This window comes from Coregonus lavaretus, assembly GCF_964263955.1.
Source record: "Coregonus lavaretus genome assembly, chromosome: 16".
NCBI classification, from domain to species: Eukaryota; Metazoa; Chordata; class Actinopteri; order Salmoniformes; family Salmonidae; genus Coregonus; species Coregonus lavaretus.
In genome coordinates, this window is record NC_140003.1 from 6,904,923 (window position 1) to 6,932,301 (window position 27,379).

Below are 27,379 nucleotides of genomic sequence, written 5' to 3' on the forward strand. Positions count from 1 at the left end.
GTACCAAGCCTTTTACTTTACTTTACTTTATCAAAGATGCTATTGAAAACACAGAGGTCAGATTGGAAAACACAGTGGTAAAACTCAATGGCCTATTGAAAAAAGCTAGAGGTTTACGTACAGTATTCTGCAAGGGCTCAAGCTTTCCATCTCTTCCTCTCTTTCTCCAGCAAAGCTTCTACTCGTACCTTCCTAGCTATCTCTCCAACCTGTTCTCTTACTATATGTCATCGTCCTCTCCTACACCTGCCAATCTGCAGGAGGTACCAGGTCCCCAGCATGGCAGAGTGGGCTTTCTGTGTCTTTAGGGCAGGGTTGTGTTCATTAGGTACCAAACAGACTGAAACAGAGAGGGGCTATTTGGACTTTTCTTGCAAAATGTTTTAAATCGTTTTCTGTTGCGTGCCCTAATGAACACGACCCACGTCTCCTACTCCCAGTCCCCCGGGGAGCTACTGGGTGCGCAAGCTTTTGTTCCAGCCCAGTACCTACACACCTCTTTCAAATAATCACCTCTTTCAAATAATCAACTAGTTTACTGCTGGGTTGGAACAAATGCCTGCACACCCAGTAGCTCTCCAGGACCAGAGTTGGCAACCTTTGCTGTAGTGCTGCCTTTGCTTTAACATGCTGTACTACATGTAGTTGTAAAACTACTGCTGTTACGAATGTAGAATGCCTAAAATGAATCCATTTGGCATGTGTGTATGAACTTTAAATTGTGTTTCAAGCTAGGGGACTATATTTCAACTGTCCCATACCTGCAGTTGGTCAGTTTCTCCTAATGTTGCTTACGTTGCCCTACAATTTGATTAATACCTGTGTGAAGTGTGTCCTACTTAGTAGTGTGTGGATTGGATCTTATTCTTTGCATATTGCTGACAATGGATGCCTGCTCAGATGCAGCACTATAGCCAAAGAGTGGAACAATGGCTCATCAATATGATAATTACTCTTTTTGAATCTTGACTTTCATTCCATCCCATTCCACAGGGCGCACAGGGATTGACTGGCATTCCCGGTCATCCAGGACAGGATGGATTGGCTGGCCTCCCTGGACCAATGGGACCAATGGGACAACCCGGACCACCAGGACCCCCTGGACCAAGCTATCGCGTTGGCTTTGTGAGTACCCACCAAGGACGGTTTTCCCTATTTCAATGGTCTTTACGATGCATGATTACTAATGCCCAATGTTAATACGGAGTGTTTCATAGTATCACCAGTCTCACAGATCTGTAAACGGTACCCTGTGGTAAACTAATGCTGCATCAACATTCAGTTACATTGTATTGATTAGTTTTAGTACAACAATGGGTTTTGGTAACCTTAGTAGGCTATTTGAACATTAATGGGGGTGTCGTGAGTTGTTATGGAAATGCCCATTATCCTGGTTGTATTAGGGACGAAGGAATGAGATTCGCGCACATAACTCCGACTTTAGTGTTATTATGGATTGATGTCAATGGGAGACGTGCGAATCTGAAGTTAGGATTCGGCCCTTAGAGACTTAGTCTCTCTCTCTCTCTCTCTCTCTCTCTCTCTCTCTCTCTCTCTCTCTCTGTCTCTGTCTCTGTCTCTCTCTGTCTCTCTGTGTGTAAAGGATGACATGGAAGGCTCTGGTGTGGGAGTGGCCAATGGGGTTCCTGGAGCCAGAGGGCCAGAAGGGCGACAGGTGGGTGTCCTATGCAGCTGGCATTCATTTTTAGATCCAGTGTATGAATTTGGCCATTTTCATAGATTTTCTCACTGATTCTGATTTCTTTCTGTTCACTTTCAGGGTCCTCCTGGCATCCCTGGCCTACCAGTAAGAGCTTCTCTTTGGTTGAATTTCATATGATTTTGTCAAGAAATAAAAACTGTTGAATAAAAAAGTTTCGACATACCAATACAATGCAATCCATCTAAATATTATAACATGAATTCCTCCTCTTTTGTGATCAGTTTCAATTTAACGTAGGGCTTGTATTTCACTCGATAGGGCAAGTCTGGTTTCCCTGGTACTCCTGGTGAGAAGGGAAGTGAAGGACCTCAGGGAAGAGATGGCCGACCAGGGTTGGACGGCTTCCCTGGACCTAATGTATGTCAGAACCTTCTTCCACACACCCACCTCACAATATCTACACAAGGGTTCTAACTCACATAGTTAGGGTTAGCTAGCTAGCTGTTAACAGCATTTCAGGTCCAGGAGACCTTCTGGGTGTGCAGGTTTTTGCTCCAGCCCAACACCAACACATCTGCTCCAGACTGAAGGTCATGATTAGTTGATTACATGCAACTGGTGTGTAGGGCAGCTGTGCTGAAAAATAAAGCCTGTCTAGATGGAATCTGTTCAATCTGTTCTTGCACAAAAAGACAACAATTAAATAAAAAGAAGTAGGGGAATTTTCAGCAAGTCAGCAAGGGACTTTCTATTGGACTTTCTCTCACAAATGTATGCTTTTTTGTCTGGTTCCCTTTTAATTTTCCAGGGACAAAAGGGTGACAGAGGGGACAGAGGAGAAAGGGTGAGTATTTTCAAATGTTCATAGAATTCAAATGTAATTCAGGGGACATAATAAAAGCTAAATTACATGCCTAGAGCAAGACCATTTAACACCGATATTGTGCACAAAAATGGAACTATCTACCAGGAAATCAATGTGTTTAGCAATTAACCATCAGAGGGATGAGAACATATCTGACCCTGTGTCAGTTATTAGGGGCAACTTCCACCCACTCTCATGGTTTTTATGGATTCAGCACCAGCATTTCTTTGTCCCCAAGGCTGATGTTCTCTTGGGTCGGGTTTTTAGGGTGAATCTGGTCGCGATGGAAACGGACAGCCTGGACCTCCTGGACCACCTGGCCCACCGGGACAAGTCATCTACCAGACGTCCAGCAGTGTAAGGCACCGTACCGAAACAACTCCTAGGCCCTACCCCCATAGACACTACCCCCTAGACCAGTGATAGGCAACTTTGATGGGGGTGGGAGCCACAAAAAATTGAACTCATCATGAGGGGCTCGTGGGTCTGCGTAGGGGTGGAGGCAAATGTTTGCGGTTTTTAATATGATAGCTGATGATAAATGGGCTCCACCCCGGTCGGTAATTCGACCATGCTTACTACAAGTTTAGATAGCTGGCCAGTAGACTAACTTACCAATCAAAAAATAAATATCTGACATGGGCTAATTGAGTGACTGCTGATGCACAACCACATTTCGAAATTGCACCTTGTGTATTTTATTATTCTAACTCTCAACAGTAAGTTGAGACCCCAACAGAGGTTAAAAACATTTTTTTTTTAAACCAAGCCGCCAGTTGCCCATCCCTGCTCTAGAGTCTAGACACTACCTCCTAGCGCCTACCCCAAGTAGAAACTTGTTTTGATCAGAAGGGATTGGATATATGTCAACGACAATAAAATCCCTGGCCTATCAATGTGCAAGGTTGATCTACTGCCCTATTGCTTATACCTATCCGACTATTTTGAAATCTACATGAAGTGGCTAGGTGGTGTGGGTTAGGGGTCTGGAAATAAACATACCCATCCTTCTGCGTGATCTGCTTTTAGCTCTACTATATCTCCTCCTCCAACATGGACGATTGAAGGTGCATTGACATTAAGCTGTGTAATTTCTCTCTCTGCAGTATGATGGTGTTGGAAGCGTCGGGCCCCAGGTAGGTGTTTTGTCCTGTTAGAAAACACTCTGTTATCATTTATGTGGTTCAAAGTTACTCCAAAAGTCTTAAAAGCAAATTTTATAAGACCTACAGGACACACTTCTTTTTGATACAATTAAGTGTTAAATTGGTGAACTGTGTCATTAATTTGCCAAACTCGATTGATCAATTGCAGTAATTATGTTTGATGCAATTTGATCAATGTTTGAAATGCATCTTGCAAATCAATCAAGGACTATATAAGTCACAATGAAATTAAACCAATGACTACAAACCCTGGGTCATATTCATTTGGCACCAAATGGAAGAAAAACGACTGAAATAGTAAGGGACTACCTGAACTTGTCCAATAAGAAACGCTTGTTTTGTTTTCCGTTGCAAAGCGTTTTGCTACGCGTGCCTGAACACAACCCCTGTATATGGTCCTCATTACGCATTGGAAGTGTAGCAGAGAAGAATTCTCGAGACAATATGATCTTCATTACATGCTTGTCCTGCTTTTATAACAAAGATTAGGCTACACCTCTATGGAGATGGCAGTAACCATCTGTTTCCATTTGTTGTATGTAATTCATATAAAGCTACATACCTTCCACCTATATTAGGCCAAAGCTACATTTACAGTGCATCACACAACCCACATTTAAGAAATACAATTTACAGTCGTTTTCCCAAGGGCCTGTGTAATTTTCATAAATTACATTATTCCTTCATCTGGATATTTTATTGATGTTCTCATAGGAAACAAATGTTCTTATGTTGCAAAACCTGTTGAGAGCATGTACTGCGACGAAATCCCAGAAATGATACCTTAGAGATTTGAGTTTATTGGACAATGATTCTGTAGGGGGAGATGATGGAAATCCTTCACACTACCACAGAACATAGATTTTACTTAAAGGGATACTTCAGGATTTTGGCAGTAAAGCCTTTTATCTACTTCCCCAGTCAGAAGAACATGTGGATACCATTTTTATGTCTCTGCGTCCAGTAGGAAGGAAGTTAGAGGTAAAAAAAAAAGCGATAAATCATTTTAAAAATCTGATTTGATGTTCTTTCTTTTCTTTTCTGTAGGGCGGAGCTGGTCTTCCTGGCCAAGCTGGATTCCCTGTAAGCATTGAGTTCCCTAATGTTATCCTACAGTTCTTCTAAGGTTATCCTACAGTTCTTCTAAGGTTGTGTTCTAACAAGTGTGGATGTCATAGTGTGGTGGATATTTGCCCTGAAAGACTAAATAAACCAAACATCAGTGCTAGTTTGATGTTTGACAGCACATTTTCTAATCATTGTATTTTCTGACAGGGACCTATTGGACCAAAGGGCAACATGGGAGAACCAGGCCAGCCCAGTTATGGAGTCAAGGTCAGTGATGTGACCACACAGCAACATTGTTCTGTCATTGTTGCTACAGTGTACCACTGAGTTAGGCCCATTCCCAGCAAGTGTTTCTTCGGTTAACAAATGAGCCGGTTTCTCTCTTTTCTTATATGTGTCTCTTCCCAGGGCGAGAAAGGCGAGCCTGGCTCAATCATTGGGCCTGATGGGAATATTTTGTACCTGGGAAGATTGTCGGGTGAGAAGGTGAGCGTCTCACTATTGACTTCTGTAGTCAGTAATATTTGACGTGTATATATAGTATACACTACCAGTCAAAAGTTTGGACACACCTACTCATTCAAGGCTTTTTCTTTATTTTTACTATTTTCTACATTGTACAATAGTAGTGAAGACATCAACTATGAAATAACATATGGAATGATGTAGTAACCAAAAAAGTGTTAAACAAATCAAAATATATTTTATATTTGAGTTTCTTCAAAGTAGCCACCTTTGCCTTGATGATAGCTTTGCACACTCTAGTATTACTGCTGTAAAGTTAACCTCCAATCAGATATCAGACTACATGATGTAACCTCTGCTTCTCAGAGGTGAGACAATGGGGGTTTGCAAGGACAACACAGAGAATGCTGAATTCCTAAGACAACACAGAGGAAATTCTTGTATACAGTTGATAAGAAGAGTGACTTCGGGGTCTGCCCTACACTTCTGTCTGGCTTGGTCTTATCTGTGTGTTGGCCTTCAAGCCGAGTTAAACACCAACTCTCCGTCTTTTGTAGGGTGACAGAGGACCTGCCGGACCTGTTGGGCCTCCTGTAAGTACTTTTAGGCTTATTACTTGACATTACAGTCTTGCCATTTGAAGCTGCCTTAAATTAAACTGACGTGGTCATGAGCAATGTTGGGATTATATATTACTCATTACATTTAACAAAAGTAAAGCGTTACTTTACAATATTACTTTGTATGGAAAGTAACTAATTATATTACTTTGCGTTACTTTCATGAAAAAAATCTAAATCGGAGTGAGCAAGGTGAGCCACACACTCTACCAAAGATAGGCTATTTACTAACTCAGGTTTTATCACTAGCATTTGTGGTGCTGCTTTCAAGTGCTGCACAATCATATAGGCTGCTTAATTAGCCATACAGTGCATTCGGAAAGCATTCAGACCCCTTGACTTTTTCCACATTTTGTTACGTTACAGCCTAAAATGTATTAAATACATTTTTCCCGTCATCAATCTACACACAATACCCCATAATGACACAGCGGTGGCGCAGCGGTCTATGGCACTGCATCGCAGTGCTTGAGGCATCACTACAGACACAGGTTCGATCCCAGGCAGTGTCACAGCCGGCCGTGACCGGGAGACCCATGAGGCGGCGCACAATTGGCCCAGCGTCGTCCGGGTTAGGGGAGGGTTTGACCGGCCAGGATGTCCTTGTCCCATCACGCTCTAGCGACTCCTTGTGGCAGGCCGGGTGCCTGCAAGCTGACTTTGGTCGCTAGTTGTACGGTGTTTCTGCCCGCACATTGGTGCAGCTGGCTTCCGGGTTAAGCAAGCAGTGTGTCAAGAAGCAGTGTGGTTTGGCAGGGTTGTGTTTCGGAGGACGCATGGCCCTCGACCTTCGCCTCTCCCGAGTCCATATGTGAGTTGCAGCGATGGGACAAGACTGTAACTATCAATTGGATATCACGAAATTGGGGAAAAAGGGGATTAATAAAATAAAAAATACCTTATTTACGTAAGTATTCAGACCCTTTGCTATGAGACTCGAAATTGAGCTCAGGTGCATCCTGTTTCCATTGATCATTCCATCAGACGGAAGCCACTCCTCAGTAAAAGGCACATGACAGCCTGCTTGGAGTTTGTCAAAAGGCACCTAAAGACTCTCAGACCATGAGAAATGCCAAGAGTCCCGTCTGGAGGAAACCTGGCACCATCCCTACGGTGAAGCATGGTGGTGGCAGCATCATGCTGTGGGAATGTTTTCCAGTGGCAGGGACTGGGAGACTAGTCAGGATGGAGGGAAAGATGAATGGAGCAAAGTACAGAGAGATCCTTGATCAAAACCTGCTCCAGAGCGCTCAGGACCTCATACTGGGGCGAATGTTCACCTTCCAACAGGACAACAACCCTAAGCACACAGCCAAGACAACGTAGGAGTGGCTTCGGGACAAGTCTTTGAATGTCCTTGAGTGGCCCAGCCAAAGCCCGAACTTGAAACCGATCAAACATCTCTAGAGAGACCTGAAAATAACTGTGCAGCAACGCTCCCCAACCAACCTGGCTGAGCTTAAGAGGACTTGCAGAGAAGAATGGGAGAAACTCCCCAAATACTCACTGCCAAAGGTGTTTAGACAAAGTACTGAGTAAAGGTTCTGAATACTTAAGTAAATGTGATATTTACATTTTTTATTTTAAATACATTTGGAAACATTTCTAAAAACCAGTTTTTGCTTTGTCATTATGGGGTATTGTGTGTACAGTCAAACGTTTTGAGAATGACAGAAATATTAATTTTCACAAAGTCTGCTGCCTCAGTTTTTATGATGGCAATTTGCATATACTCCAGAATGTTATGAAGAGTGATCAGATTAATTGCAATTAATTGCAAAGTCCCTCTTTGCCATGAAAATGAACGCAATCCCAAAAAAACATTTCCACTGCATTTCAGCCCTGCCACAAAAGGACCAGCTGACATCATGTCAGGTAATTATCTCGTTAACACAGGTGAGAGTGTTGACGAGGCTGGAGATCACTCTGTCATGCTGATTGAGTTAGAATAACAGACTGGAAGCTTTAAAAAGAGGGTGGTGCTTGAAATCATTGTTCTTCCTCTGTTAACCATGGTTACCTGCAAGGAAACACGTGCCGTCATCATTGCTTTGCACAAAAAGGGCTTCACAGGCAAGGATATTGCTGCTAGTAAGATTGCACCTAAATCAACCATTTATCGGATCATCAAGAACTTCAAGGAGAGAGGTTCAATTGTTGTGAAGAAGGCTTCAGGGCGCCCAAGAAAGTCCAGCAAGCGCCAGGACCGTCTCCTAAAGTTGATTCAGCTGCGGGACGGGGCACCACCAGTGCGCAGAGCTTGCTCAGGAATGGCAGCAGGCAGGTGTGAGTGCATCTGCACGCACAGTGAGGCAAATCATTTTGGAGGATGGCCTGGTGTCAAGAAGGGCAGGGAGGAAGCCACTTTTCTCCAGGAAAAACATCAGGGACAGACTGATATTCTGCAAAAGGTACAGGGATTGGACTGCTGAGGACTGGGGTAAAGTCATTTTCTCTGATGAATCCCCTTTCCGATTGTTAAGGGCATCCTGAAAAAAGTTTGTTCCGGAGAAGACAAGGTGAGCGCTACCATCAGTCCTGTGTCATGCCAACAGTAACGCATCCTGAGACCATTCATATGTGGGGTTGCTTCTCAGCCAAGGGAGTGGGCTCACTCACAATTTTGCCTAAGAACACAGCCATGAATAAAGAATGGTACCAACACATCCTCTGAGAGCAACTTCTCCCAACCATCCAAGAACAGTATGGTGACGACCAATGCCTTTTCCAGCATGATGGAGCACCTTGCCATAAGGCAAAAGTGATAACTAAGTGGCTCGTGGAACAAAACATCTATATTTTGGGTCCATGGCCAAGAAACTCCCCAGACCTTAATCCCATTGAGAACTTGTGGTCAATCCTCAAGAGGCGGGTGGACAAACAAAAACCCACAAATTCTGACAATCTCCAATCATTGATTATGCAAGAATGAGCTGCCATCAGTCAGGATGTGGCCCAGAAGTTAATTGACAGCATGCCAAGGCGGATTGCAGAGGTCTTGAAAAAGAAGGGTCAACACTGCAAATATTGACTCTTTGCTTAAACTTAATGTAATTGTCAATAAAAGCCTTTGAAACTTATGGAATGCTTGTAATTATACTTCAGTATACCATAGTAACATCTGACAAAAATATCTAAAAACACTGAAGCAACAAACTTTGTGAAGACCAATACTTGTGTCATTCTCAAAACTTTTGACCACAACTGTAGATTGAGGGAAAAAACAATTTAATCCGTTTTAGAATAAGCCTGTAAAGTAACAATGTGGAAAAAGTAAAGGGGTCTGAATACTTTCCGATTGCACTGTAAGCCAAACATTTGTACAGATTTCCTATATTTTCATTCAAAATCTTTCTCTCGAGCCGCCAGTTCTGGTTATAGACCGCATGTTCACGGACCCATAGAGGTGTATAGAGGGCACACTTGCCACTAGACTGGAAGGCCTCTATAGGCTTCAGAAATGAGAGGTGCACCCTCTACACATTTTTATGGAGGCAGCTATCATGACATTTCTCCGAACAGCCTTTTTCCACTCGCTTGAGAGATATGATTTTGAAAGTTAGTTGACAAAGTATCTGTAATAATATTACCCAATTACTCATTAAAAGTAATGTGATTATGTAGAGCGTTACTTTTGTGACGCGTTACCCCCAACACTGTTCACAAGCAACAGCAGAGTCAGAGATGTTGTCAAGAGAGAGTGTGAGGCAAGTGGTTGCCCTTGTCAGCACCAACACAGATACTGTTAAGCATCTGGACATGTGCACGACAGTTCACTTCTCTCTTATGCAACGTGACAACAAATGCTGATGAGTTCAGCCTCTCGCTTCACGCAGTCTTTGTTTGTGTCAGAAGTCGCCCCGTTCCTCATGGTAAACGCATATAGCTGAGTTTACCTTGCCTTAATTCAGCTGCCATGTATATTGCCTTGCAAAAGTATTCATACCCCTTGGATTTCACATTTTATTGTCTTACAAAGTGGGATTAAAATGCATTTTGTCAATTGCTCGTCAACAATCTGCTCAACATACTCTGTGAAAATGGAAAATTTGTTTTACATTTATTAAAGATAGCTGGAAATTAAATAACTACAATATAGTTAGCTCCCTGAGTCAACACATATTAGAAACAACTTTGACAGTGATTACAGCTGTGAGTCTTCTTGGGTAAGTCTAAGAGCTTTACACACCTGGATTGTGCAATATTATCCTATTATTCTTTTCATAATTCTTCAAGCTCTGTCAAGATGTTGGGGATCATGGCTAGACAGCTATTTTCATGTCTTACCATAGATTTTTAAGCAGATATAAGTCAAAACTGTAACTTGGCTACTCAGGAACATTCACTGTCTTCTTGGTAAACAACTCTAGTGTGGATTTGGCCTTTTGTTGTAGGTTAATTCCTCTCCCAGTGTCTGGTGTAAAGCAGACTGAAGCAGGTTTTCCTCTAGGATTTTGCCTATGCTTAGCTCCATCCCGTTTCTTTTTATCCTGAAAAACTCTGCAGTCTTTGCGATGTCAAGCATACCCATACAATTATGCAGCCACCACCATGCTTGAAAATAAGGAGGTATAGTTGAAGTCGGAGGTTTACATACACTTAGGTTGGAGCCATTAAAACTTGTTTTTCAACCTCGCCAAAACTGTCGTTTGTTAAACAGAAATTTGTGGAAAGTCAGTTAGGACATCTACTTTGTGCATGACACAAGTTATTTTTCCAACAATTGTTTACAGACAGATTACTTCACTTATAATTCACTGTATCACAATTCCAGTGGGTCAGAAGTTTACATACACTAAGTTGACTGTGCCTTTAAACAGCTTGGAAAATTCCAGAAAATGGCTTTAGAAGCTTCTGATAGGCTAATTGACATCATTTGAGTCAATTGGAGGTGTACCTGTGGATGTATTTCAAGGCCTACCTTCAAACTCAGTGCCTCTTTGCTTGACATCATGGGAAAATCAAAAGAAATCAGCCAAGACCTCAGAAGAAAAATTGTAGACCTCCACAAGTCTGGTTCATCCTTGGAAGCAATTTCCAAACGCCTGAAGGTACCACGTTCATCTGTACAAACAATAGTATGCAAGTATAAACACCATGGGACCACGCAGCCGTCATACCGCTCAGGAAGGAGACGCGTTCTGTCTCCTAGAGATGAACGTACTTTGGTGCGAAAAGTGCAAATCAATCCCAGAACAACATCAAAGGACCTTGTTAAGATGCTGGAGGAAACGGGTACAAAAGTATATATATCGACAGTAAAACACGTCCTATATCGACATAACCTGAAAGGCCGCTCAGAAAGGAAGAAGCCACTGCTCCAAAACCACCATAAAAAAGCCAGACTACGGTTTGCAACTGCACATGGGGACAAAGATCTTACTTTTTGGAGAAATGTCCTCTGGTCTGATGAAACAAAAATAGAACTGTTTGGCCATAATGACCATCGTTATGTTTGGAGGAAAAAGGGGGACTTGCAAGCCGAAGAACACCATCCCAACCGTGAAGCACGGAGTGGCAGCATCATGCTGTGGGGGTGCTTTGCTGCAGGAGGGACTGGTGCACTTCACAAAATAGATGGCATCATGAGGAAGGAAAATTATGTGGATATATTGAAGCAACATCTCAAGACATCAGTCAGGAAGTTAAAGATTGGTCGCAAATGGGTCTTCCAAATAGACAATGACCCCAAGCATACTTCCAAAGTTGTGGCAAAATGGCTTAAGGACAACAAAGTCAAGGTATTGGAGTGGCCATCACAAAGCCCTGACCTCAATCCTATAGAAAATGTGTGGGCAGAACTGAAAAAGCGTGTGCGAGCAAGGAGGCCTAAAAACCTGACTCAGTTACACCAGCTCTGTCAGGAGGAATGGGCCAAAATTCACCCAACTTATTGTGGGAAGCTTGTGGAAGGCTATCCGAAACATTTGACCCAAGTTAAACAATTTAAAGGCAATGCTACCAAATACGAATTGAGTGTATGTAAACTTCTGACACACTGGGAATGTGATGAAATAAATAAAAGCTGAAATAAATCATTCTCTCTACTATTATTCTGACATTTCACATTCTTAAAATAAAGTGGTGATCCTAACTGACCTAAGACAGGGAATTTTTACAAGGATTAAATGTCAGGAATTGTGAAAAACGGAGTTTAAATGTATTTGGCTAAGGTGTATGTAAACTTCTGACTTCAACTCTAGTTACTCAGTGATGTGTTGCGTTGGATTTGCCGGAAACATATGGCTTTGCATTTTGTCCAAAAAGTTTAATCCTTTGCTGTGTTTTTTTGCAGTATTACTTTAGTGCCTTGTTTTGGTATATTTCTATTCTGTATATTTGTATTCTTCTTTTCACTCTGTCATTTAATTCATTATTGTGGAGTCATTACAATGTTGTTGATCCCAACACAGCCATTTAACTCTGTAACTGTTTTACAATCACCAATGGCCTCATGGTAACATCCCTGAGCAGTTTAATTCCTGTCTTGCAGCTCAGTTCACAAGGACGACTGTATCTTTGATGCATAATTATTAACTTGACCATGCTTAAAGAGATTTTCCATGTCTGATTTGTTATTGTTACCCATCTACCAATCACTGTCCTTTGAGGCTTTCGAAAAGCTCCCTTGTCTTTGTAGTTGAATTCAATACAACACTGATGTACCTTACAAATGTATCGGGGACAGAGAAAAGGGTTACTCGTACAAAAATCATGTCTACCCCTATTATTTCACACAGACCATGTCATTTATTATGTGATTTATTAAGCCAAATTTTTACTACTGAATTAATTTAGGGTTGCCTGAACAAAGGGGATGAATAGTTTGAATACTTATTTATGCAACAACTATTTTAGTTATCTAATTGTTATTAATCCGAGAAAAAAAAAAGAGGAAATAAATTGAGCAGATTGTTGACAAAAAGTACAATTTAAATACATTTTAATCCCACTTTGTAACACAATAACATGTGAAGAAATTCAAGGGGTATGAATACTTTTGCTAAATAAATAAAATAAATTGGTCATTTAGCAGACGCTCTTATCCAGAGCAACTTACAGGAGCAATTAGGGTTAAGTGCCTTGCTCAAGGGCACATCGACAGGTTTTTCACCTAGTCGGCTCGGGGATTAGAACCAGCGACCTTTCGGTTACTGGCACAACGCTCTTAACCACTAAGCTACCTGCCGCCCAGCACTGTATATCACTGATCCCGCTCAAAAATAATTTTTGAGTCAATGTGTTTTGTGTTTGGGTCTCATATGATTGATGTATTGTTGTTTGTACAGGGGCAGGATGGTCCTCCTGGGATAAAGGGTGAATTTGGAATGCCCGGAAGACCTGTAAGTACTGGAGCTGACTTTAGAACTTTACAATTACAGTAGGTGCTCAGTAGCATGACAAAAAAAGGTCACATTTGGAATTCAAGTCTCTTTGGTATCAATGGTGTAATTGCTTGAAAGTGGTACAAATGTTTCCTGGACTTGAACAGGTGTGGAATGATTCGATGTTACATAACATCTATTGCCAGTTGGTGTGTAATTATGCACAAGTTAGGGAAGTATCGATATGGAATGCTACAACTACTACTACTAGTAGTAGTATTTATCTCTAGTGAATGCTCCTTGCGTAAGGCCTTCATAGTATCTAACTATCTATGTCTGTTTCCTACAGGGTCGTCCTGGTGTGAACGCATACAAGGGTGAAAAAGGAGAGCCATCCACAGGAGCTGGATTTGGCTACCCAGTAAGTGTGACATGCGCATATAACAATGTACTGGGCCTGTTTACGATTCGATGGAAGTGCACTGTCTTATAGAGGAGATTCAAATGAGCTTTTAATACAAACTTAATGTCTTCTGTTTTCAGGGTGTCCCAGGCCCACCCGGGCCGCCAGGACCACCCGGACCAGCTGTGACTGTGGACCGCTTCAACGTGAGTCTATCAGAATCCTTACACATAAAACCAGAGTTGTGTTCATTCAGCACCAAACGGAAGAACACAGACTGAAACATGGAGAGACAAGTTTGACTTGTCCAATATAGGAAACAGGATATCATGTTTGTGTGCAAATACTGGAAAATGTTTAAATGTGCCATTTCCTATGTATTGCAGGGATATGACGCCTCAAGGAATTATCCAGGTATGCTGACAATGATTTGTTGTTTTTACATCAAACGTTATACCTAGCGATGAAACATCTCGAAGACAGAGGATTCAATCTCGGCGCATGGGCATACAGGTTTTTAGAATTTGTTTGCAAATGTATAAAAAATATAAAAGTGAAATATTACATTTACATAAGTATTCAGACCCTTTACTCAGTACTTTGTTGAAGCACCTTTGGCAGCGATTACAGCCTTGACTCTTCTTGGGTATGACGCTACAAGCTTGGCACACCTGTATTTGGGGAGTTTCTCCCATTCTTCTCTGCAGATCCTCTCAAGCTCAGTCAGGTTGGATGGGGAGCGTCGCTGCACAGCTATTTTCAGGTCTCTCCAGAGATGTTAGATCAGGTTCAAGTTCGGGCTCTGGCTGGGCCTCTCAAGGACATTCAGAGACTTGTCCCGAAGCCACTCCTGCGTTGTCTTGACTGTGTGCTTAGGGTCGTTGTCCTGTTGGAAGGTGAACCTTCACCCCAGTCTGAGATCCTGAGCTGTCTGGAGCAGGTTTTCATGAAGGATCTCCCTGTATTTTCCGCCATTCATCTTTCCCTCGATCCTGTCTAGTCTCTCAGTTCCTGTCGCTGAAAAACATCATGATGCTGCCATCACCGTAGGGATGGTGCCAAGTTTCCTCCAGATGTGACGCTTGGCATTGAGGCCAAAGAGTTCAATCTTGGTTTCATCAGACCAGATAATCTTGTTTCTCATGGTCTGAGAGTATTCAGGTGTCTTTTGGCAAACTCCCAAGCGGGCTGTCATGTGCCTTTTACTGAGGAGTGGCTTCCGTCTGGCCACTCTACCATAAAGGCCTGATTGGTGGAGTGCTGCAGAGATTGTTGTCCTTTTGGAAGGTTCTCCCATCTCCACAGTGGAACTCTGGAGGTCTGTCAGAGTGACCATCGGGTTCTTGGTCACCTTCCTGACCAAGGCCCTTCTCCCCCGATTGCTCAGTTTGGCCGGGTGGCCAGCACTAGGAAGAGTCTTGGTGGTTCCAAACTTCTTCCATTTAAGAATGATGGAGGCCACTGTGTTCTTGGGGACCTTCAATGCAGCAGAAATTGTTTGGTACCTTTCCCCAGATCTGTGCCATGACACAATCCTGTCTCGGAGCTGTACGGACAATTCCTTCGACCTCATGGCTTGGTTTTTGCTCTGACATGCACTGTCAACTGTGAGACCTTATAGACAGGTGTGTGCCTTTCCAAATCATGTCCAATCAAGTTGTAGAAACATCTCAAGTATGATCAATGGAAACAGGATGCACCTGAGCTCAAGTTCGAGTGTCATAGCAAAGCGTCTGAATATTTATGTAAGTAAGGTATTTTTCGTTTTTTTATTTGAAATAAATTATAGAAACCTGTTTTGGCTTCGTCATTATGGGGTATTGTGTGTAGATTGATGAAAAAAATATATTTTGAATCCATTTTAGAATAAGGTAACAAAAAAGGGAAGGGGTCTGAATACTTTCCGAATGCACTGTACCTAGCAGTCAACAAAATGAGGAGTTAGACAGTTTTTATTCTTTAAGGAGACAAACCGTTCCCCATCTACCTTCAGTTTGATTTAGCTATTGAAGAAAGCAGAATTCATGATCACTCTACTGTCAAGAGATTAGGCTAACGCTTTCATCAAAAGCACCTCGATTTGGGGAATTAACTGAAAAACTGGAACGTCAAATAACGCAGTCAAGCTGTAATTTAGACATCACGATCCATTCCATTAGCCCATACAAACTGCCATTGGGCATGGGTAGTGCATACATCCATTACAAAATAGTGATACAAATTATATTTATTTGTTTTCTACAATCTATATATTTTTTTACATGTTCTCTGGTTTTTGTAGCGACAAAGGGGGAGAAAGGTGATTCCGGAGCTCCAGGTCTCACAGGACCGCCAGGTAAGACGTATGTCTCAATATAGCACAGTTAGTACAGGGATAATAACAACTACTTTGTTTTGTCTTTAGGCTACAATTCAACCTGTATGCGTATCGTGATATTTTGTCATTTTGTTACAGGTGTGGCCTCTAACTTCGACATTTTTACATTCAAGGTATGAAAGTTTTTTTAAAGAAATTAATAGGACTACTGTTAGGATGGAAGATGTATAAAGAATCAGTTATTTGTGTCTCAATATATTCCGATTCTCTGTTCCTTTTTGAACATTCTGTACTTTTCCACTGTCTATTCTGTACTTTTCCACAGTCTAGTTTAGGGCTGGCCAATATGGCCAAAATATAATATCACGGTATTTAAAACAAATTGGACGCTATGGCGATATTTGACTATATGTTTTTATGATATTTGACTATATGTTTTTATGATATTTGACTATATGTTTTTATGTTTTTGAATAATACAAGTTCAAAATTTGCTTTATGAGTAGCTCGCAGTGTTTCCTCTGGAAAAATGTGTAGCAGTGGGGGGAAAAGGTCGCAGAGAGGGGTTGAAGGAGCGGGGGGGGGTCCCGCTCCTATAATTTTTATGTAGAAAGACAGAAGCTCAGTTCTGGTGACTTTTTAAAAGGACATTCTACTCCAAAATTAATTAAAATAAGTATGCTAACACCATCTAAAATAGAATTTCCACCTCTCATCACCCCAAGAACACCATCCCCACAGTGAAGCATGGTGGTGGCAGCATCATGCTGTGGGGATGTTTTTCATCGGCAGGGACTTAGAAACTGGTCAGAATTGAAGGAATGAAGGATGGTGCTAAATACAGGGAAATTCTTGAGGGAAACCTGTTTCAGTCTTCCAGAGATTTGAGACTGGGACGGAGGTTCACCTTCCAGCAGGACAATGACCCTAAGCATACTGCTAAAGTAACACTTGAGTGGTTTAAGGGGAAACATTTAAATGTCTTGGAATGGCCTAGTCAAAGCCCAGACCTCAATCCAATTGAGAATCTGTGGTATGACTTAAAGATTGCTGTACTCCAGCGGAACCCATCCAACTTGGCGCAGTTTTGCCTTGAAGAATGCATATGTATTGTTTTATACTGTTCAATTCAAGCTAAAACTAAAATTATTGTCAGCATTTCATCCATTTCTGCATTTCCTGCACTCATTTGAGATCATTTCCACATTGCCGCGTAGGGCTGCACAATATGGCAAACAATCTAGGCCTTATTTTTAACCAAATGTTGCAGTTGCGATTTAGATCAAAACACTTGGGTAACTGTTGGAATCATGGAAATAGAATGATTATTCTAATTCTATAGTTAGAATATAATAGTGTGCACTTTGAATACAGTGTTGTTTGACATGACAATTAATGAAAATGCCAGGAAGGAGTTATTGTGACAGGGTAGGATCCAAAGTGTTGAAAAGTGTTTCCTAGGGGTCCCTATAATATACATTCAATGTTTTCTCTTAGCTACTTCATGTAGCCAACATATGATTGCTTCGCTTAATTCCTCATTGATTTAGAAGATACTGTTGCACAAACAACATTCTGATTTAGGTCTACACCATCACTGGTATTATCAGGCTGTATAGCTAATTACGTTTGCTCTGACTCAATACATGTATTAGCTAGCTAGCGATTAGCATTAGCGGCTAACAATTAGCGGCTAACAAGATTTAGGCCTAACTTGCTAAGAAAAGACAAACTAGCTGTTTGCAGATGTAAGACACAAATGAATAGTGTAATTATAGAACGCTAGTGGATTTATATTAAGAAGCAACGTGAAAACAGCATTGTTGTCATTAACATTGTTGCATGTGTTGCGTTGACCATGCAGACTGAACGTCTCGTGGTCGAGGAAGAACAAATGCGCTCCTTGAGTGAGAGGGGGCGGGGCTAGGTCTTTGTGGAAAGCAGCATGGAGAGAGAGAGAGCGGAGAGAGACTCAAGTAGCGAAGTAAACTATAAAAATGGAAGTTATACACGGCGTAACACATTTAACAAACCATTTTGCCTTTTTATTTCTCTCACCACTGTGATTTGGTGTAAAGAGACCTTTATTGCCAGTCCAGGTTCTCAATGCTATTATTCTACATAATGCTATAAAGCCAGGACAGAGCATTTATAGCTGTTTTTTCTTTGCAGAATGACCTGAAAGGAGAGCGCGGAGATACAGGTGTGAAGGGGGAGAAGGGAGAGCCAAGTGGTAGCTATTTTGACTCCCGTTTCGGAGGACAACAAGGTCCACCAGGACCCGCTGGAAACCCAGGACTTAGAGTAAGAACTTGAGAGGACATTACATCATATATTAATTTGTTAGGAAAATACTAGTCAACACACATCTCCTGGCATATGTGTTTGTCAAATGATAAAACATTGAAACTGTACGATTCAACAATCGATATGTATAGATACATATCATGCCTGTTTAAAGGAACTTGTCACAGCCTGAAATCAGTCATTAAGACTCCTTACGATATCTCTCATATCTTGCTAACAACAATAGAAAGAGAGCCTTATAATAAATTGGGCACAAGTAAAGTTAAATGTTATTTTCTCAATTTTTCATCACAGGGTCCAAAGGGAGATTCCATCACGGGCCCTCCTGGTCCCCAGGGCCCACCAGGCTCCCCAGGGATTGGCTACGACGGTCGTCCAGGAAACCCAGGCCCACCAGGTCCTCCCGGGCCCCCAGGGTCCAACTCACTACCAGGGGCCTACAGACCTACCCACCGTGAGTTTCCTAGCCAGTGACAAACACAATGTCAAAATACATTATTCAATAGGGTATACACCCAAGGTTCATTTTACGTTGGTGGTAGAATGGAGTGAGGTACACCACTAGCCCATTCATAGATGGTAATGTTAAACATATGTCTATTCACGATCATGTCTGCCGGCCGTGGGCAATGCACGGTGCCCCAAAGCTCTGTCTAAACGTCAATACGTCTCTCTTGCGGTACGGTTTTGGAAACATTTGGAACTTAACTTTCATATCAGTGAGAAATAATAAATAATAAAAAAATTGTTAAATTACTACACACCTTTATAGGGTTCCCACATGGACATATTGTATTTCCATGTTACAGCACTTGTTTAAGGGAGACAGAGGCAACCACCTGTGCTAATTAGCTATCTAGCGGGCTCCGAATAACGGAAGAAGGACACCAGAAAAGTGTTACTGAAAAATACTGTTAGCAGCAACTGTGTTAAAACAGTGTACATACAGAAAGTGTATATTTTGCATTTGTGAAATTATTTAGATGTGATATGAAAGGGCTTTATGTTTCTAGAACCGTATAGCAATTGAGAATCCATTCACGTTTTGATGGAGTATTTGGCTGTTTTGGCTGCCAGAGCCAGTCTACCTCTGAACATAACATATGGTCCTTGGACTTTGGACATTAAGGAGTAACGGTAGGCTTGCATACACTCCTTAACCTAATCTTGGGATAGTATACAACGTGCTTGACACTCTAAGAAGCAGCGATATTTTATTGTGATCATCCTCATCATTATATTTCCTTCTTCATCACAGCTATTAGTATTCCTGGTCCCCCCGGACCTGCTGGACCACCTGGAACTCCTGGTCACACCTCAGGGGTAAGTGGTCATCTCACGGTTCGACATAGGTTTAACCATTCTGTTAGATGGCTACCATGCCCAAAGGTGGTAATGTACCATAAACCAGAGATTGCTGTTTTCAGTTATGTGAATTCAGTGGAGTGATTGCAAAGGACCTCAGAAAAAAAGCAGATGCAAAGATTGTAAAGGTGTATTTTACATGATGTTGTGGGTTTTTTTTATGGTTGAAAGTGAATGTATTCATCATAACTACTAAGATTCACTGGTTGTTTTTCTGATTGATGCCTGCAGTCTTGTATATGTACTATAATATGTACTGGTCTCCCCAGGTGACAGTTTTGAGGTCCTACGACACCATGATTGCTACTGCAAGGCGGCAGTCGGAGGGCACACTCATCTACATTGTCGATAAAACCGATCTCTACATCCGAGTCCGCGATGGATTCAGACAAATCATGGTAAAGTCATTCATTTTTCTTTCATGTGAGACGTGTTAGTAAGGTAGGAGATGGAGATGTAGTGCAGACTAAAAGTGTACTCTGCAAAAAGGATTATGCACTTTTTTCATGCACTTTTTTCATATTCTTATTATATTCCAGCTCAGTGACTACAGTCCCTTCTACAGAGATCTGGTAAGTTGTATGCAAATGAGTAAATAAAACAAAAACTATGTATCAACTTATTTAAAAAATAGCTAATGATAATAATGAATTAACAAAGTCAGTCATAAAATCAAGGATGACTTGTCATCTCAAATGACTTGTGGTTAGAGTGTCCGCCCTGAGATTGGAAGGATGGGGGTTTGATCTCCAGTCGAGTCATACCAAAGACTCTAAAAATGGTACCCGATGCTTCTATGCTTGGCACTCAGCATTAAGGAGATGGATTGGGGGTAAGGCCCTGCGATAGACTAGACTAGTGTCCTGTTCAGGGGGTGTACTTGTACATCAAGCTGCCTCACGCTACAGAATCAGGAGAAAGGCTCCTGCCCTATGGGCCATTCTGGCTCAGACAAGGCTTACTTGTCCAAGGCTTGCTTACTTCACTTACTTAATCACTGTTGCTCTTAATCTCCAGGACAACGAAGTAGCGGCAGTCCAGCCTCCCCCTGTCGTCAATTACCCCCAGTCCCAGGACCACTCGGCCAACAATGGAGCTGAACAATTCTCCCAAGGCGGTGCTGCCACCCACCCCATCGTGCCTCCTCCTCGCCAGCCCATTGAGATCCCCAGGCCCGCTCAACCCAACAATCACGACCCCAGATACCCCCCTCAGTATGATCCCAGATACCCCTCTCAGACTAACCCTAGGTACCCCACTCAGACAGATGGCCGCTATAGCCCCGTGCAGCCTGAGAACAGGTATCCCACCCAGCCCGAAAGCCGATATCCCATCACACCCCAGAGACAACCTGTTCCCCCTCCTGTTCCCCAGCCTGCCGGTCACGTGCACACATCAGGGCCAGGAGTGAGTACCTTATCATCATTTAATGTGCCTTCAGAGAAAGCATGTATCTATCAAATGGTCTCATCTAAATAGTGTGTGTAGACCTAAGCCAGGCTGTTTTTATAACTCAAATCTGGGGGGGTTTCTGCTCAGCTCCACCTGATCGCCCTGAACACGCCCCAAATGGGCAACATGCGGGGCATTCGAGGGGCAGACTTCCTGTGTTTCCAGCAGGCTCGTGCTGTGGGCCTGAAGGGCACCTTCAGGGCTTTCTTGTCCTCCAAGCTCCAGGACCTCTACAGCATCGTTCGCAAGTCCGACAGAGACAGCCTCCCCATCGTAAACCTCAAGGTGTGTAAACATATACTAAAGAAAGTATGAGTCTAGACTTTGGGATCCCACTTCTGACACCGAATTGACATTGAGTTTATTGAAGTAACCTCTTCATTACCATTTCAGGAAATTCTAGAGATTGTTTCAATGCAACACTGTTCAGCATCAAATAAGTAATGCAATGCTACCATGGGTTTTCATTTTATCCTTGTTTCTCTGACAAACAAAATTAGGTACACCACCCCGTTCACGGAAATGGTTTGCTCCTACAGACAGAGTCACATGGCCGTGGCTTGCTATGTAAAGCAGGCGGACAGGCATCGAGGCATCGGTTACTGTTCGATTGGACGTTAGAATGGGCAAAACGAGTGACCTAAGCGACTTTGAGCGTGGTATGATCATCAGTGCCAGGCGTGCCGGTTCCAGTATCTAAAACAGCCGGCCTCCTGGACTTTTAACGCACGACAGGGTTTACCGAGAATGGTGCGACAAACAAAAAAACATCCAGTCAGTGGCAGTCCTGTGTGCAAAAAACAGCTTGTTGATGAGAGAGGTCGAAGAATGGCAAGAATTGTGCAAGCTAACAGGCAGGCCACAAACAGGCAAATAACGGCGCAATACAACAGTGGTGTGCAGAACGGCATCTTGGAACGCACAACTCATCTGTCATGGATGGGCTATTGCAACAGACTACCACACCGGGTTCCACTCCTATCAGCTAAAAACAAGAAGTGGCTCCAATGGGCACGCGATCACCAACACTGGGAAATTGAGGAGTGGAAATACATTCCCTGGTCCGACGAATCCCAGTTCCTATTGCTTCATGCTGATGGCAGAGTCAGCATTTGGCGTAAGCAGCATGAGTCCATGGCCCCATCCTGCCAGGTGTCAATGGTACAGGCTGGTGGTGGTGGTGTAATGGTGTGGGGAATGTTTTCCTGGCACAAGTTAGGTCCCTTGATACCAATTGAGCAACGTTTGAACGACACACCTTATAGAATCCATGCCCCAAAGAATTCAGCCTGTTCTGGAGGCAAAGAGGGGGCAGACCTGGTACTAGATGGGTGTACCTAATAAACTCGCCACTGAGTGTATATTTTCTCTCCCTCTAGGACCATGTGCTGTTTAATAGCTGGGAGTCTATGTTCAGCAAGACTGAGGGGAGGATGGAGGAAAATGCACCAATCTACTCCTTTGACGGTAGAGATATCCTCAGGGACAGTGCATGGTGAGTGTTGGTCTCTCAGACACGGAACAACAAAATAACAAGTGTGTTTACAAAGTGCATCTAATGCATCGAAATCCTAGTTGCTGGCTAGCTAGCTAGGGCGAGGTGTTCAACTTAATTACGTCATTTTTCAAACTATTCTCAGTGAGTTATAAATTACGCCAATGTTATAGTTTAAAGAGGTAAGGTGGCTACGTTTTTTACTTACGTCTTTGCTAAGCAAACATTGACAGCTCTGTGTATGCAAGCTAAAACACAAATAGCTAACTAGCTACTTAGCTAACAACATCCTTTTAGATGATACCAACTTTTAGCAGCTAGATTGCAATAGCCACAACTTGCAGCTCAATAAGCTAGTCAGAGCAAAGCTTGCTAGCAAGCCATGCTACAGCCATAGAAGTTCAGTCAGAGAAGCAGTCCCATGTAGCATTCTTCCAATCAGAGTGATATCTTGTCATCAAACAGTATCTTTAGCCTACAAGAGCTTGAATACTGGTCCATATCCCCCCCAGCCTCGGCCTGAAATGTAACAAAAAGTGTATATATTATCACACACTACACAGAGGAAATGTTTCACTTTCTAAAGTGTTTTAAAATCGGCAGTCTATTTGTGCAGTATCTTTCTTTTTATGGCAAATAGTTACTTTCTTATTAGTTATAATGAGTGTTGTAATAAACAAAATTCCTTTGTTATGAAGTGTGGTAGGCTAAGTGGTAGTCTTTGTATGTATGATATGCCAGGGTTTAAGCCATCATGCAGTGTCCAACAGTGAAGGCACTGTATTACAATTTTACTGCTAACTAGAAAAGATTTCTTAAAATGTATCTAAAAAGGGGATATACCTAAGGTGATTAACATACTTTATTCCAATTTGTTTCCCTTCAGGCCAGAGAAAATGGTCTGGCACGGCTCTAGCAGCGAGGGTCACCGCCAGACAGACAACTACTGCGAGACATGGAGGGCAGGAGACCGCGCAGTGACTGGCCTAGCGTCCTCACTGCAGTCCGGCCAGCTCCTACAACAGTCGTCCAGCAGCTGCTCTAGCTCCTACATAGTGCTGTGTATCGAGAACAGCTATCTCTCTCACTCCAAAAAATAAGGAAAAAAAACGTCCCTGTTCCTTTGGTCCTAGTAAACGCAATGCAATTGTCCAAATAGGCTCATTCCTCCCTCCCACGCCTCCAAAACATGACGTCCTATGAACTGGGTCTGCAGCTCCTTGCCTGACAGAGAAGCTTGCCATTGTCTAATTCATCCCTTCCATAATGCCAAAGAGACGGGTCGAACATAGAGGTGTTTGCCGTTTTCTTAGGGCATTGGCACATATTTTCCAAGGGGTTGAACAAGAGAAGAGAAGCTAACTGCGGCAGCATTTTTAATTGTATCCATTCAAAAATATATATTGTATATGATATGTCTGTTTTTATTTTTATTTCTGGTTTTATCAATGTTACTTTTTAAGCTGTCTTCAAATTTGGTATATTCAATTAGCTATACAATTTTTATGTACCGTTTTCCACATTTTTGTTTTATTTTCATTTCATTTAAGGCTTGTGCTTTACTAAGGGGGAAACCTCTTAAATAATATTTTACAATTAAAGAAGAGAATAGTTATTTATTTTGAAATGAAGTTATATGAGAACATACGATTTGATTTGGAAAGGTAACAACAAATGTCAAATGCCCTAACCCATATTGTAGTCAGCAGTCACAGAATATTTCATACATTTACACAGGCAAGGGTGAGTTTCCTAACCTAATATGGAAAACTGTAAGTTGCAAGCATGTGTGGTTTTAGAAATGCATGTCAAAAGAGATTCTGATAAGAAATTGTGAATTGATATCTGCTCCCAAGATAATTGTTTTTGTAAAAATAATATTGCAATAATGTTATGTACCAGGTCACAAATATGTACAATGTGATTATAAATATGATTTATTTAAATTCCATATAGAACTTTACTGTTTACTTGACATTTTATATTTGGTGAAGATAACTTTTATATGTCCTCATTGGACATAGCCTACACACAATTTGCCATGTTTATATCCAAGACACAAGTTATATCTTTCTTAACATTAAAGCAGAGGCTGAGACAAATTTGATGGAAAGTGTTAATCAAAAAAGAAAATCCAGTTCATAATAACCTACCATTGGGATTTGAAAATGTTTCAATTTGGTGCTAATCCCTATTGAAGTGACTGCTGACTGTGATGGTTGAGGAAATCCAGATGTATTTTATTAAGACACTTTGTATTAGCCTCCTGTTGTTGAATTTCTGGGGCTATCTTGGCTACTGTTGTGTCTTGACTGAACAAGTATGAACCTGTGGATATTCATTATTTTTGTAACAAGTATGTGCTGTATCATTTCTCAGAGGCACTGAATAAATGGGGGTTTTCCACCGACACTTTTACATGAAATACAGTACATGCTGCTGCCATCATGTGGATAGAAATACATCAGTTTCTTTTTTTATCCAATTCCGTTATCATAATTTCTCTGCTAACAAGCCAGATTAATAATGTTTGGTCAACCAGGCAAACTGTTAAAGGTCAACAAGGAATACAACTAATGATCCCTAACATGAATTGAGATTGAGATGGATTTATTCAATCTAATGGATGGAAGATTCCTCTGCTAATTCCCCCTATAAAGGGATATATCAGACAAGTTTTTCAAAAGTCATGTTAGTTCATTTACAGCGAATATCAGTGGTTTGTAATTGTTCAGTGTTTTTATTTGATATGAACTACAGTTCCTTCAGAAAGTATTCACATCCCTTGACTTTGTTAAAATATTTTTTGTCATTGGGCTACACACAATACCCCATAATGTCAAAGTGGAATTTGGTTTTTTGAAATTTTTACAAACTAATAAAAAATAAAAAGCTGAAATGTCTTGAGTCAATAAGTATTCAACCCCTTTGTTATGGCAACCCCAAATAAGTTCAGGAGTAAAAATGTTCTTAACAAGTCACTTAATAAGTTGAATGGACTCACTCTGATTTTTTTTGACTACCTCATCTCTGTGCCCCACACATGCAATTATCTGTAAGGTCCCTCAGTCGAGCAGTGAATTTAAAAACACAGATTCAACCACAGGGTGTTCCAATGCCTCGCAAGGAAGGGCAGCGATTTGAAGAGCAGACATTGAATATCCCTTTGAGCATGGTGAAGTTATTTCACTGAACAAAAATATAAACGCAACATGCAACAATTTCAAAGATTTTACTGAGTTACAGTTCATATAAGGAAATCAGTCAATAGAAACAAATTCATTAGGCCCTAATCTATGGATTTCACATGACTGGGCAGGGGCGCAGCCATGAGTGGGCCTGGGAGGGCGTAGGCCTGCCCACTTGGGAGCCAGGCCCAGCCAATCAGAATGAGTTTTTCTCCACTAAAGAGCTGTATTACAGACAGAAATACTCCTCAGATTCATCAGCTGTCTGGGTGGCTGGTCTCAGACGATCCCGCAGGTGAAGAAGCCTGATGTGTGGAGGTCCTGGGGTGGCGTGGTTACACGTGGTCTGCGGTTATGAGACCGGTTGGACGTACTGCCAAATTCTCTACAATGACGTTGGAGACGACTTATGGTAGAGAAATGAACATTAAATTCTCTGGCAACAGCTCTGGTGGACATTTCTGCAGTCAGCATGCCAATTGCATGCTCCCTCAAAACTTGAGACATCTGTGGCATTGTGTTGTGTGACAAAACTGACATTTTCTTGTTATTTTATTGTCCCCAGCACAAGGTGCACCTGTGTAATGATCATGCTGTTTAATTAGCTTATTGATATGCCACACCTGTCAGGTGCATGGATTATCTTGGCAAAGGAGAAATGCTTACTAACAGGGATGTAAACAAATTTGTGCACAACATTTGAGAGAAATAAGCTTTTTGTGCGTATGGAACATTTGGGATCGTTTATTTCAGCTCATGAAACATGGGACCAACACTTTACAGGTTGCGTTTCTATTTTTGTTCAGTATAATTACACTTTGGATGGTGTATCAATACACCCTGTCACTAGAAAGATACAGGCATCCTTCCTAACTCAGTTGCTGGAGAGGAAGGAAACTGCTTAGGGATTTCAATCTGAGGCAAATGGTGACTTCAAAACAGAGTTTAATGGCTGTGATAGGAGAAAACTGAGGATGAATCAACAACATTGTAGTTACTCCACAATAGTAACCTAATTGACAGAATGAAAATAAGGAAGCCTGTACAGAATACAAATAGTCAAAAACATGCATCCTGTTTGCAATAAGGCACTAAAATAAAAACTCCAAATAAATGTGGCAAAGAAATTAACTTTATGTCCTAAATACAAAGTGTTATGTTTGGGGCAAACACAACACATCACAGAGTACCACTCTTCATATTATCAAGCATGGTGGTGGCTGCATCATGTTATGGGTATGCTTGTCATCGGCAAGGACTAGGGAGTTTTTTAAACTTGCAGGGATGGGCACTCTCGAATGTCTTAATTATAGCCTCCCCCGACTTTCTCTGTCTCCAATTTCTATCATGTTACATATCAGTATCGACCGTCAGTAGGCCTAATAACCACAGATATTCAACTACCAATTTACTGTTCGATCCCTTCAGTTGGTGTAACCTACATTATTGTTCAATTTATTTACATTGTTTTGTTTACCTTCATTTGCTTCCTCTGTAAATGCCGTCACGGCCGTTTTGGTTGTTGCTGAGCATCATTACTAACAGTAAAAAAAAAGTAATGTAGGCTAATTAAATAGTTATTGAGCGGAGCACAGACCAAGCCGTAACAGTTTAAACCCGACGCATGGCGCAATACTTGGCCGTGTCATCACACAGTTCCATGGTTGATGCAGGCAATAG

The 27,379-nt window shown here is 41.8% G+C and overlaps 1 protein-coding gene across 2 annotated transcripts in view; it reads left to right on the plus strand.

Moving 5' to 3' along the window:
- LOC311143296 (uncharacterized protein) overlaps positions 1-24,923 on the plus strand; it is a 178,248-nt gene extending 153,325 nt beyond the window's left edge. For both annotated transcript variants that reach the window (XM_084179123.1, XM_084179124.1), the window contains exons 18-43: positions 994-1,125; positions 1,604-1,675; positions 1,781-1,807; positions 1,982-2,080; positions 2,472-2,507; positions 2,796-2,885; positions 3,635-3,664; positions 4,742-4,777; positions 4,970-5,029; positions 5,171-5,248; positions 5,785-5,820; positions 13,137-13,190; positions 13,522-13,593; positions 13,716-13,781; positions 13,962-13,989; positions 15,857-15,910; positions 16,031-16,065; positions 18,065-18,196; positions 18,494-18,653; positions 19,458-19,522; positions 19,834-19,962; positions 20,104-20,136; positions 20,582-20,971; positions 21,104-21,301; positions 22,396-22,511; positions 23,398-24,923. In XM_084179123.1, coding sequence (XP_084035249.1) covers positions 994-1,125; positions 1,604-1,675; positions 1,781-1,807; positions 1,982-2,080; positions 2,472-2,507; positions 2,796-2,885; positions 3,635-3,664; positions 4,742-4,777; positions 4,970-5,029; positions 5,171-5,248; positions 5,785-5,820; positions 13,137-13,190; positions 13,522-13,593; positions 13,716-13,781; positions 13,962-13,989; positions 15,857-15,910; positions 16,031-16,065; positions 18,065-18,196; positions 18,494-18,653; positions 19,458-19,522; positions 19,834-19,962; positions 20,104-20,136; positions 20,582-20,971; positions 21,104-21,301; positions 22,396-22,511; positions 23,398-23,611 — 2,442 coding nt within the window. In that variant the 3' untranslated portion in view covers positions 23,612-24,923. The remainder of the gene's footprint in view (positions 1-993; positions 1,126-1,603; positions 1,676-1,780; positions 1,808-1,981; positions 2,081-2,471; positions 2,508-2,795; positions 2,886-3,634; positions 3,665-4,741; positions 4,778-4,969; positions 5,030-5,170; positions 5,249-5,784; positions 5,821-13,136; positions 13,191-13,521; positions 13,594-13,715; positions 13,782-13,961; positions 13,990-15,856; positions 15,911-16,030; positions 16,066-18,064; positions 18,197-18,493; positions 18,654-19,457; positions 19,523-19,833; positions 19,963-20,103; positions 20,137-20,581; positions 20,972-21,103; positions 21,302-22,395; positions 22,512-23,397) is intronic.
- Positions 24,924-27,379: the final 2,456 nt, after the last annotated feature.